General features: G+C 66.1%; 1 protein-coding gene across 13 annotated transcripts; it reads right to left on the reverse strand.

The window, feature by feature from the left end:
• Positions 1-426: 426 nt before the first annotated feature.
• LRRC71 (leucine rich repeat containing 71) lies at positions 427-11,614 on the reverse strand. 13 transcript variants are annotated; one of them, XM_042977033.1, is made up of 16 exons: positions 11,277-11,613; positions 7,821-7,970; positions 7,411-7,536; positions 6,941-7,016; positions 6,700-6,777; positions 4,683-4,751; positions 4,321-4,480; positions 4,151-4,234; positions 3,979-4,068; positions 3,266-3,418; positions 3,034-3,127; positions 2,569-2,657; positions 1,493-1,534; positions 1,334-1,423; positions 801-922; positions 427-694 (listed from the first exon to the last, which is right to left on the reverse strand). In XM_042977033.1, exons 1-16 carry the CDS (start codon positions 11,434-11,436, stop codon positions 643-645), a joined length of 1,635 nt encoding a protein of 544 aa, XP_042832967.1. In that variant the 5' UTR covers positions 11,437-11,613; the 3' UTR covers positions 427-642. The 13 variants fall into 13 exon arrangements, 11 of the variants coding, with proteins under 11 accessions (XP_042832967.1, XP_042832962.1, XP_042832961.1 ...); XM_042977028.1 differs by having other exon boundaries at positions 1,309-1,420; positions 11,277-11,612; XM_042977027.1 differs by having other exon boundaries at positions 1,309-1,423; positions 11,277-11,612.
• Positions 11,615-12,446: the final 832 nt, after the last annotated feature.

The following is a 12,446-nucleotide window of genomic DNA, read 5'->3' on the forward strand; positions in this document are numbered from 1 at the left end:
GGGGGGCAGCTCTGAGGCTCCTCGGCACCCCCGCTTCCTGCCACGCGGGCGTCCCTGGTTTCACACCACCCACCTCCACAAGCCATAGCTTTGGGGTTTGGGTGGAGGGCTTGGCCTTTACTATGTAGATACGGAGACAGCGCCCTCTTCAAATCAGCCGCCAACTCCGCATCCTCTATGGAGTCCTTGCCTCCTGTGGGCGACTGCCAGCTGCAGAAGGAGTGAGGGCCTGGAGCCCTCCCCTTCCCCTGGGCCTGTGCGAAGGGGTTACAATCCCTGGGGTCCTGCGGGCAGCACGGAGAGAGCAAGCCGGAGGCAGGCCCTGGCCCGCCCAGGCTGGAGGGGCCAAGCTCAGCCCGGGGAAGAACCGGAAAGCCCTTCAGCCACTTCTGGCCGCGAGACATGAACAGACTCAGAGTCCAAGCGTTCCAAGTAGTTCTGGAACGGTTTTCAGACAATCTCGAGGGGCAACATACAGCAGTGGAGTTTGCTAGCGATCGAGATGGCCCCCGGGGAGGCCAGCCCACCATGCAGGGACCAGAGATGCTGCGGCAGCCCTACGGCTCCGGGAGGCAGGTGGGAGGGGCTAGGTGGTCTCCTCCTCCCTGGGCTTGGCCTTAGTGACGGGGGCCCGTGGCAGCATCAGCTCCTGGATCGTCGTGTACGCAGGACATTGTGGGGAGAAGCAGTTTTTCTGGAAGAGTGAAAGGAAGGGGACGGTGGACAGAAGGGATGCAAGTCAGTCCTCCGGCAGGACAAAGCTTCCCGGGACAAGGTGGGTTAGGGGCCAGGGGACTCACCGCCAGGGACAGCCGCAGCAGCCCCACTGGGCCCTTGGACGGACTCTTGGACTTGGAGAACTGGGCCTGGTACTGCACGGTGGCCAGGAAGCCCTCCAGCCCCACCTCTGTGATGCGGTTTCCTGGGAGAGGGAGTGACCCAGGTGGCCCCACTGCACCTGTGCCCCTCCCACCCAGCCCCTGCCCCTCACTTCTCCTCCTCCTGCTCCTCCCCCCACACCCACCCTTTCTCCCTCTTCCCCACCCCCACCCCACCCCCCCACCCCCCCGGCCTTCCTGCCTCGTTCTCCCGCCTGCCCACCTGGTTTCCCGCCTGCACTCCAACTGCCAGGCCCGCGGCCCGACCTACTCTCACCCCAGACCCTGTGCAGGAGGGCCTCCACCCTTATGACGGCCAACCATGGGAGGACCGTGTTCTGCCCCGTGGGGTTGGGGGGGGGCACCCCCAGGGCAGCACGGGGCCCCGGTGGCCTCACGGCAGGAGGACAGGGGTGCTTGGCAGACATACGGAGGAGGTTAAGGTGCAAAAGGACCTTGTTCCCAGGCACGAAAACCTTCCCGTTGCGGTGCTCCACCGGCTCCAGGAGCGGGTTGACCGTCTCTGTGGCTTCAGCAACCAGCTGCTAAAGCATAATCCCAATTGCAGCAGAGTAGAGGGAGCGAGCCCCCAGGCCACCAGTCAGTCAACATACATGCTTTGGAGACCAGCTATAGGCCAGGCTCTGTCCTAGGTGCTGGGGATACAAAGACACAATAAGCCCACGCCCTCCAGAAGCAACACTGTGGGGGGGGGGGGGCGGGGAGCCAGAAGGGGAAGGGATGGGCAAGCCCCGTGGAGAGAAGCTGGGGTGTGCGGAGCACAGAGGAGGCCCCCCGGCCCCCTCTCCGGGAGCAGGTGGCCCCTGTGCTGAAGCTTGCGGGGCGTGTGACGGTTACCAGGCAAAGAGGGGGCGGAAGGTGTTCCAGGCAGAGAAAATGGCCAGAGCGGAGGCCTGAGGCGTGGGGGCTTTCCCAACAACCAGCCAGCGCGAGGAGGGCCCAGCGCTGGAGACCGAGGACGACCCATGGACCCGGGGCAGAAAGGCAGCCCCCTGGGGCGCCCGGCTGACTCCGTGGGGAGGAGCCTGCGTGCGACTCTTGATCTCAGGGTCCTGAGCTTGAGCCGCACGTTGGGCACAGAGACTACTTAATAAAACAAAACAATGTTTGAAGGCAGCCCAGCCCCTCTCTACCTGACCTTCCTCCTTGGTAGGATCTTGTGTCGGTGCCAGAGAAAACTCCCAAAAGAGGGGAGGCCCCTCCCTGCCTAGGGCAGGAGGTCTGATGATAGAGACAGACCCTTGGACAGCTGGAGGGCTGGGGCTGCCGCGCGCTGTGGAGTCAGCCCAGAAGGTTCCGAAGTAACGTGGGAGCCTCCCCAAGTTGAAAGAGAAAAGGGAGGCTCGGGCGGCAAAATAAAAAGGGGCTCAAGGAGCCGAGCACAGGGTGGGGCGGCGCCACGAGAGCCCTGCCTTCCCGGGGAGCTGACAGGGGCACAGGGCCAGCGGGACAGTGTGGCCATGGCCGTCCGGCTGGGAGGGAGCGGCCTCCTCCAGCCGGACAGAGAGGGAGCACTGAGCTCTTCCCCACCCGGCAAGGAGCCCGGTTGGGATGGGACGGCGGTGGGGGGGGGGGGGGTGGGACCAGAGACCTTTGGGGCGGAGCCGGGCAAGCACTCCAGGGGGCCAGGCTGCCACCACACCCCCCACGCCCACCACCTCTCCCCTACCTCCGACTCCAGCAGGAAGCTCCGCTTCTCTTTGCTCCCGGTCTTGGGCCCTTTCCCCTTGCTTGTTTTCTGCTCAGGGATGGTGACCTCTGCAGGGGGCAGGGGGTGGGGGAGCCAGAATGCACAGGGCCCACTCCGGAGACCGCCCAGGGGCCCCGGAGAGAATGGGCCCCGGGCGGGGGGCGGGGGCGGGGGGAAATCTCCTCACACCAAGGGTTGGGAACAGCCGAACAGCTGGAGGAACCACCCTGGCCAGGACGACGGTCCTGGTCTCAGAGCAGTGCCTTGGGGGCCCCCTCTCTTGGTAAACAACGTGGGGAGTGCAGCGGGCCAGGACGGGGCCACATGGGGCCGGAAGGACATCACCAGAAAACGCACGTGGAGGCAGAGACAGGCCTCCGGTCCAGCCCCCGCCGGCCCTCCCCCTGCACGGAAGAGGTGCCTCAAAGGGGCACCAGCACTTACTCCCCTTGCCCGACTTCGCGGGGTCTTCCTTCTTGGGGGTCCCTTGCGTGGGCGACTGCCCTGACCCTGACTTCTCCTCCTTCCTCACCGATTCCTGGGCAGCCAGTAAGGACGCAGATGGAACCCGCCTCCCTGGGCAGGACGGAGCCCGGCTGGGAAGGGGCCCACGCGGGGACCGCCCACGGCCTTCCTCCCTCCAGCCCGGTTCCCCCAGCGCCCGCAGCACACCCACCCCCCCTGACTTCTCCTTCTTCTTGCTCAGGCCTTTCGGGATCTTGGTTGTCTGCGTCTTGTCTGTCTTTTCCGTCAGGGCAGCACTGTTGACCTGTAGCAGCAGGTTCTTCTCACGGTCCGTTTTGGAGTCCCCAGGTCGGGAGGAGGAAGGCTGCGCTCACAGAAGGGAGGGGAGGGGAGGGGAGGGGAGGGGAAGGGAGGGGAGGAGAGGGGAGGGGATGGGAGAAGCAGCCAGCACCCCTTCCTCGAGGAGGGGTGAAGGGAAGCCCGGTGCCCGGCTGGCGGCGGGACTGACCGCACCCCGGCGCCATCTCCCCGCCTAAAAGCCGAAACTGCGCGTTTGGGAGTCCTGGGGGTGCGGGGGAGGGGGGTGGCGGTGGGAGAGGCTGGGGCGGGGCTGGGGGCTCAGACTCTCGCGTCGGGAGGGAAAACAGTAGACTTTCACTGAACTAAGGCAGGTGCACCGCGCGCCCTGTCCCGTGCGACCCCGCGACAGAGCTGCGGAGCAGCCGGGCCGCAGGCGAACACGCGGGCCGCGGTTAGGGAACGCGCCCCAGGTCCCGCGCTGTGGCCGGCTGCTCGGGGCGGGATCTAGTCCTTTCTCTCGCCCCGCAGGAGAGGCTCCGCGGGGAGCGCAGACCCGCTAGGCCTGGGGGGCGGGGGGGGGGGGGCGCTTCGGGCGGGGCCAGGCCGCGGGCGCCGGGGGCTCACCGACCGCGAGCGCTCCTGCGTCCCTTTCTCCAGCAGGAGGCGGCGGCGCTCCACCACCTCCGTGTGCGTCAGCTCGAAGGGACGCAGGACCTGGGGCGAGCAGCCCGCGGTCAGACGCCGGCCGGCGGCGGAGGGGGGGGAACCCCAGCCTCTGCCCCGCCGCCGCACCCACCTCGGCCAGCTTCAGGGCGCCCTGGTCCTGGATGCGGTTGTGCGCCAGCGACAGCCAGAGCAGGGCGCGGTTCAGCCGGAGGCCCTGGGGCGGGGGCGCGTGTGAGCCTGTGGCCCGGCCGTCCCGCCTCCGCCTCCAGTCCCCGCTCCCCGTCGCCGCCGGTCACGTACGTCCGCGATGTAGCCGGCACCCGCGTCCCCGATGTGGTTGAAGGCCAGGTTGAGCGAGACCAGGGTCCGGTTGCAGCTGCGCAGCGTGGACAGAGCCTGGCCCAGCAGCTGCGCGCCGTGGTCGTCGATGTTGTTGTTCCGCAGAGACAAGTGCGCGATCCTGCGCGCGGAGGGAGAGCAGGCTGGCTGGGGAGCCCAGCCGCGAACTCGGCGCGTAAGGAGGGCGCAACGGTCCGAGGGCGGAGGGGCAGGAGCGGAGGGTGCCTGGGGGTTTGTTAGGGGGCAGGACAGGGTGGACCAGGGCTGACCCGGTCCGGGGGATGGGGCCTAAGAAAGGGGGGGGGGAGGTAAAGCAGTCTCACGGGCTGTCCGCGGCCATGAGCTTGTGATAGGACTGTTCCGGCAGCGGGTTGCCCTCCAGAGACACCTTCCTGAGGACGGGGGAGATCTGAGGACCTGGCGGCACCACTGGGGCCAGAGGAGGGAGGGGGTCCGACAGGACGTGTGGGTCTCTGGGGAGCAGCTCGGAAACAGCCCAAGAGTGGCCCTCCCTCCCGGGTAGGAAATTACACGGACAGTTCTTTAGACTAAAAACCCACAAGTGCTGGGGGGCCCGGGGGGGGGGGGGTTCGGTCAAGCGACAGACTCTTGATCTCGGCTCAGGTCTTGATCTCTCAGTTGGGGAGCCGGAGCCCCGCATCAGGCCCTGCGTTGATGGGGTGGGGCCTGCTTGGGGCTCCGTCTCTCCTCTCTGCCCCTCCCCCACTTGTGCACAGGCACACGCTCTCAAAAGAAGTATTAAGATGGTTTTTTTAAACATGAAAATCCGTAAGTAGCCATGTGAATGGGGTCACTCGTCAGCGCTAGTGACCGGTGGTGAGGTGGCCTGTGAAAGGATTTCGGGATCCCACCTTCCTGGCACCCATGCCTGGTGTAGTCCCCCCCCTCCTCCCCCCCCCCCCCCCCCAGTGTGGCTGGACCCAGTGACTCCCTTCCTACTGAATGGAATATGGCACAAGTAATGAGGTGTCGCTTCTAGGTCACAAAAGGACCGTGGCCCCTGCGTCGGGAGCTCTCTGGGATCCCCTGCGGGGCAGGGGGGGGGGGGGCATCCAGACGGCCAGACTGGCCCGGAGAGCCCTCCCTCCTACTGCAGCCCCATGGAGGCGGCCACTAGGTCAGCTGGGAGGCAGGTGCTCCAGCTCCAGCCGCCAGCTTCCTGTGGGCCCGCCGGGCCACCCCCACCACCGCGAGGGACCACACACCCCCCACCCCCACGACCATCCCCCCACACACACACACACACCCTGGGCAGGGGGCACCCAGCTCGTCCACACCCGCACCCAGGTCTATCTCACAGAAACCGGAAACCATAAACTGGTGTGGCTGTAAGCCCCCACGTGACACGTAGTGTGTACCTGATTCGCGACCCCCACAAGCCTGGCTTCTCCCGCAGCAGCAGCAGGCGCTGGGAGAACACAGGCCCTTTTCCAAGTCGCGACGAACACTGAACTAGGGCTAGAAGTTTCTCTACGTAAAAGTGCTCTCCCACGGTTTATTATCACGGGAGATTCTTTACCTTTCGGGTTGGCTCCTCCTTCACCTAAAGGTCATCACGTTCATTTTCAATTATTCGCCCGCGGCGATCTGACTTACTTTGGTATCTTAAGAGGAGTCCCTAGCTTTGTCTCCGGTTCCCATGATGGAAACAAATCAGGTTTCCTCCGCTGAGGGAGACCCAACCCCACCCTGCAGGAACGTCCCACCGGCCACCAGGGGAAGACCCCAGAACGCGGAGGGTGTGTTCTGTGAAGCAGGATAAACCAAGGGTGCCGGGGAAGCCTCCAGAAGGAGTGCGAGGCCCCACACCTGTAGCGACACCGCCTCCCACCTGGCCCCTGCCCCCTCCATTCCTCCTCCACAACTCGGCACCACCTCCTCCAGGCAGCCCTCCTGTCTCCCCGCCCAGCAGCCATGAAATGGGGTGGCCCTCTTTCTCTGCCCCCACTCCCTGCCCCACCAACCGCCACAGTGCCCACGCGGCCCTGCAGCGTCTGCCCTAACCTCTCCCTCCCCCACCGATGCCGGAGGAGAAGAGCCAGCCCTTAGTCCCGCGTTCAACCCCAGGCAGGAAACCCCCAGGGAGAGCATGGGTGGTCGTGGTGGCGAGGAGAGGGGTCGGGGCCCAAAGGCCTGTCTCTTTAGGCACTGGCGTGGCATAAAAGGGACCCCCTCCTTGTCACACTGGAGCTTCTAAACCTCCCTCCCGCCCCAGGGACGCCACCGCCAGTCTCCTCCCCAAACTGCTCCCGGCCCCCCCCCCGCCCCCCGCGCCAGGTCCGTCCTGGGGCCCTCCCCACTTGCCCTCCCGCCTCTGACCTGAGCGTGGGCGCGCAGAGAGGCAGGAGGGCGATGAAGGTGCTCAGGGTCTTATCCGTCAGCCCCACCTTCCACAAGCTGGACTTGGGAGGCGCGGAAGCCAGCTGGGGCCTCACCCCCTTCCCCGCGTCCCCGCCAGCCACACGGTCTCCCGGGCGCCCCTTCCACCGTCCCGGGCCTCCCGCGCCCCTGCCCGCGGCTCTTTATCCCCCGCCCCGGCCCACCCACCCCGTGCCCTCACTTTATGGCCTGCAGCTGGCTGAGGGGGGGCAGACATTTGGAGAAGATGCCCAAGATCCGCTCCTCGACCCTCCAACCTGTGGCAGCAAGAGGAGGGAGGGGCCTCAGGCCCGGGCCAGGGGGGGGCCGCGGCGGGGGGGGGACTGCGGGGCGGGGGGGGGGGGGAGGGTGCACCGCCGGGAGGTGGGAGGCGGACTGAGGGCGGAGGGGCACCGCGGGGCCGGGGATCGTCGGGACTCAGGTCCAGGGGGCGGGACAGCGCGGGGTGGGGGCGGACCCGAGGCGGAGGGGCACCGCGGGGTGGGGGAGCGTCGGGACTCAGGACGAGGGGAGGTCCGCGGGGTGGGGGGCCACCACGGGGCGGGGGGGGGGCGGACTCGGGGCGGAAGGGCACCGCGGGGCGGGACTCAGGCCGGGGGACGGTCCGCGGGGCGGGGCACCGAGGGGGGGCGGGCCCGGGGCGGGGCTCACCGCGGATGTAGATTTCCTTCACCCCCTTGTCCTCGGGCTCCAGCTCCACCTGGATCGTGGGCCGGAAAAACACGTATTTGCTCTCCAGGCTGTTGAGGCTGCAAGACGCCGACAGGCGCTGATCGTCTGCAAGGCAGGGGTGCAAGGAGCGGGGTGAAGAGGGAGGAAACAGAAGCGCCGGCCCAGGGCGGCCAGAGGGCAGTAGCCCCCAGGTGTGGCCGGGCCAGGGTCGCCGAGGGTTTGGGGAGGAAGGCGGGAGACTCGCCCGCCTCCACACCCGCCACTTGGAAGCCTCCCCTCGGCGCGCCGCACCCCTGCCCTGCGCCCCCCCCCCCCCCCGGCCTTTGACCCGCCCAGCGAAGGGGGGCCACCCGGCAGGCCCCCTAGGGGCTCCCCTGGCACTCACTCACCCTGGGCGGGCTTTTCCGACATCGAGCCGGAGGGGACGAAGGCCGGGTGCGGGCGAGGCCGGGTGACGACCTTGGGGAAGTCCGTGTAGCCCGAGCGCGTGCAGAGCTCGGCGAAATCCGTCTCGAGGACCCCGGTGCACTGGTATTCCTCTGCGGGGCGGCGGGAGGTGAGGACGGCCGGACCCGCCGCCGTGGCCGGGGGGGCGGGGGGGGGGGCAGCAGAGAGCAGCGGGCGCCCGCGGGGACCCACGGGGACCGCTCCGGCGACGCGTCCCCAGGCTGAGCCGCCCGGGGCTTCGGGCCCCGCGGCGGCTGGGCGCCCCCCTCCCGGAACGGCATCCTTACAGCCAGTGTTTAACCTAAGATGCGTGGTAAAGACCGACGCTGGGGACACTTGAGGGCAAACCGCGGGAAACCCAGACCCGGGAGAAAGGGGGCTGCCGGGCGCCTCCCCTCTGCGCTGGGGGCTCCACCCACCCACGGGTCAAGGCCGCTTGCGCTGCGCTCCTCGCCCCGGGGCAGGGGGGCGCCCCACCTCCCACAGTGTCCCCAGCCCGGCCTCCTCCCGTGCCCCTTGTTTGCTGGGACGGCCCAGGGTCACCCGGGGAAAGAAGCCCAGGCCCGACCGACGTGAGCCCGGGAAGGAAGCCAGGAGCACCTGTCACCCCGCCCCCACCCCACACGGACGCCGAGCTGCCGCAGAGCCTCGGGCTTTTATTTACGCAGCAACGTGTTTATAGCACTTGTTCGTTCTGAGTGCTTTAGAAATATCACTTCACTCAAGACTCCCATTCATTCAGACCGACGCTCCCCACATCCCATCCCGAGGGCTATGCAACCTGGAGTCCTCAGGGACCCCAGCTCTTTCCCGCTTCGCCATGGGCATCCCAGGAAGAAGTGGTTCCTGAAGATGGGAAGGGCTGTCCGTGGCGCGGGGGAGAGTCTGGAGGCCGAAGGGTTGGCCCGGTGCCAGCCTGCTCTTCCAAGTGCTGGCAGCCTGGAGCCGGAGCCCCGAGGCACCACCACCGGCCTGTGCTGAGCCGGAGGAGAACCGGTGCAGCCGACCACCCGGGAGCCTGCCCGGAGGCCCAGATGGTCTGGAAGCAGGTGCTCAGAACAAGTGGGGACGAGACAGGTTCTCGTGGCAAAGGAGTGAGACCGGGGGGGGGGGGGGGTGGGGGGGTGGGGAACAGGGGCACAAGACACATCAGCTCCAGGGACAAGGCGATTGAGAGGAGGCTCAGGGCCCCAGGGAACCCCCTTGCACAGCCGCCTCCTGCACACCACCTGCCTTCCGGGCTGTTCCCCCTGCTGGGGGAGCCCCTCACCCCTTCCTCCCTTTGCTCCCACCACCCTTCTCAGTAACAGAGATTCTCAAACCTGAACAAGCCAGGAGAGCCAGTCAAAACAGTTTCCTGGGCTACTCCCCAGAGACCCTGATTCCGAGGGCCAGGCGGAGTCTGAATTTGCATTTCTAACAAACTGACAACAAACCGGTGATGCCTAAGCTACTGGTCCAAGGCCGGCGGCTGAGAGCCTCTGCTCTGGAGCCGGGCTGCCCAGCAGAACTTCGTGGGCACATGGAAATGCTCTCTGCACTTCAGGCAGCCTTTACCTGGTGGCCAGTGAAGCTCGAAAGGGGGCTGGTCCCTGCTCCGTCCCTCCCACACTCCCTCCTCACGCTCTCGGCTGACCTTGCCTTGCACTTCTTGAGAAACAGAAGCCACCAGATGGGGTTTCCACTACATCTCTAAACCTTCCTGCGGCCGCCGTCACTCTCTACCCGGCTGGAGCCCTGAGCCCCGCATCTGCCCCACCACTGCCCTCAATGCCACTCCGTGTTGCCCTGGGCGGTCGCCATCCCCACTCTCTCCCACCTGTCAGCTTTCTGCCAGCTGCTCCCCCCCCCACAATACCTCCAAGTGCTCTTCTCTGCACACGCTCCCCGCTGCCCCAGGGGAACCTCTTTCCTCCCCAGGCCTTAAATACACCGGACATCAGCAGCTCCCAAAGTGCCAGCTCCAGCCTTCCCTCTCTTGGGTGCTCCGGACCCAGGTGTCCGGCTGCCCAGCTGACGTCACCCCTTGGGGGACTTCTCCGACGTGCCCTTGCTTCAGGTTTTCCTGTCTGCGTGGATGGCACCTCAACCCACCTACTGCCGAGTCCAGAAACCTGGGAATCATTTCTCCCTTCACTTCCCACCCGAGCCGAGACTCCACTGGTTCTTACGGCTTCTACTTGGGAACTATTTTTCCAAGAAGTCTAACTCATTCTCCCTCACTGCTGTACCCCAACTACCACTGTCCCCCGTGTGGACTGGCGAAATGCCTGGATTCACCTCCCTGCCTCCACACTCTTCCCTTCCTCTCCACTGTTTATGCAGGACGGTGCGGCGGGGGGGGGGGGGGGGGGGGGGCGATGCAGCTGGGTTCCTACCTGTAAAACATTCTGCATTGTCTTGTCTCTCCTTCTGGAAAATGCTCTTTCTCCAGCTCTCACAGCTCCCCACCCCCCAGCCACCCTGACGAGGAGGCAGCCCCTGACCAAGTTCTGACTATCAGAGCCTCTTCCCAAGTGGTTTTCCCGTGAGTCCAGGGACAGCAAGCCCCAGCCCCGTCCCTCTCAAAGTGGACGGATTTGAATCAAGGAGCCTTCCAACAGGGGTGCCGGCTGGCTCAGTTGGTAGAGGGTACATCTCTTGATCTTGGGGTCATGAGTTTGAGCCCCACGTTGGGTGTGGAGCCTACTTTAAAAAAAAAAAAAAAGACTTCCAGTAAATTCCCCTTTGTGGATCATTTATGTGGGCTGGGGTTCTGTCCCTTGCCACACACAGAGCCACACGCTGACTCCTCTGGTTTTCTTTCCCCAGAGAGTGTGAATGGACCCTGTGCATCTCCGCATCCAGAAAGTAATTGTTGAATGAATGAGTAAATAAAAATCAACTCAAAGTCACCTCCTGGTAGGTTCCCCTCCCCGCACCTGGTGTCCCTCCCGGGGGCCTTCTTCTCATACATCTTATCACACCTTATCCTGTTTGTCAGCGTCCCAAACCACAGGGTGGGTTCTTTAGGATCGAGTTCGATTCAAAGCTGTGCCAAGTTGACTTTCAAGAGCGGGGCTGCGAGAACCTGATCTGTAGGCCAAGATGGAGCAGAGAGCTGGGCACAGGGGTGCACAACGTACGCTCGTGGGATCAACAAAGGAATTTGCAGTTTACAAAACACCTTCCCACCGCCAGCTCCCTTGTTCCTCACACGTCCCATGTCCGCACTACACAGATGGGTGCCCGGGGCCACACGCCTAATAAGGGTCACCACGCAGGAGCTGGTTACACGCACCAGCTGAACACAGCGAGCCTCAGCACCGGAGCTCCCACGGCGACCCCCGGCTCGCCCGCCGCGCGCTCCAGGCCGGCGCTGCGCCCCGCACAGCGACCATGCCCACCCGCCCGCCTACCGGGGTTCTTGGGCTCCTCCTCGCCCACCGGCGGCAGGACGAGGACCTGCTTCTCCTTGGCCCCGCGATCCCCCTTCTTGGTCACCGTGCCGGACGACTTCTGGGTCCCGGGACGCGGGGCCCTGGGGGAGGCCCCGGGCGTACTCGCCTCGCCGGACATGCCGGCGCCGTCCGCAGCGGCCGTGAGACGGCCCACGCGGCGCGGAGGAGAGACGGGACTCTGTGGGGCTCGCCCTGGGGGAGGACTGAACCTGGGGTCTCTATTCCGCTGCCACCGCCCCGCCGCGCCCGCAGCGGCGTGGTCTCCGCGTCCCTCTCCAAGACAACGCGCGCGGCGGGAGGGCGCAACAGTTACAGCCGCGGGCGGGGGAGCCCGGGGGCGGAGCCAAGGAGAGAGCGAGGGGGCGGGGCGGGGCCCGAGCCGGCGAGAGGACCACTCACAGCCGCGGGCTGGGGAGCTCGGGGGCGGGGCCGGTGGGAGGAACAGTTACAACTGCGGGCGGGAGAACTCGGGGGCGGAGCCAAAGACTGAGCGCGGGAGGGGGGGTGGGAAGAGGCGGGGCCGGGACGGAGGCGGGCGGGGCACCCAAAGTCACTCGGGAAGTTGCGTCCCGGAGAGCCGGGATGCGACAGTCAGCGGAATCTAGGGAGGGAGGGTCGGGTGGGGGCAGACCCACTTTCTGGGGTGCGCCCTCCTCTCCTGTAAGGAGAGGGCTCCTGATGGAAAAGGCGTGGCGCTGGGTTTCTATTCCCGACCCCCCGTGTGGTTAGCCTCTGGGAAGTGTGGGCAGCTAGTGGGTCCGCTAATGAGGTCACGAGGCGGATCTCGCTTCTCAGAAGTCTTGGATTCAAAGTCCTCAGGTCGTCTAGCCCCCGCGGTTCCACAGCCCTTGTGAGCCTCCCCTCTCCCTGCTGCTTTCCCGCCTCCAGCCTCCGCAGCCCACCCAGCTCTGCTCCCCCCCTGCCACTGCCAGCACCTCCCCGCCTGGGAGCCTTGGCGCCGACCTCCTGTGCCGCCCTGTGCACGTGCCACTCTTCCGGGAAGTGGCCCACATGTGCCGCCCCTCAGCTCAGTTCGCAGGCTGCCTACTTAATGGCACTTACCACTGGTGCTTTCAGCTCACTTAGCCGCTCGCCCTTTGGGGAACATTTATTGAGTGCCTACTGTAT

The sequence above is a fragment of the Panthera tigris genome, chromosome F3 (assembly GCF_018350195.1).
Source record: "Panthera tigris isolate Pti1 chromosome F3, P.tigris_Pti1_mat1.1, whole genome shotgun sequence".
NCBI classification, from domain to species: domain Eukaryota; kingdom Metazoa; phylum Chordata; class Mammalia; order Carnivora; family Felidae; genus Panthera; species Panthera tigris.

Coding starts and splice junctions, on each gene's coding strand:
- LRRC71 (XM_042977027.1), bottom strand. CDS start 11,436: ATGTCCGGCGAGGCGAGTACGCCCGGGGCCTCCCCCAGGGCCCCGCGT. Junction 4,481..4,682: donor CTCATGGCCGCGGACAGCCC/GTGAGACTGCTT, acceptor CTCCGCGCGCAG/GATCGCGCACTTGTCTCTGC. Junction 1,424..1,492: donor ATAGCTGGTCTCCAAAGCAT/GTATGTTGACTG, acceptor ATTATGCTTTAG/CAGCTGGTTGCTGAAGCCAC.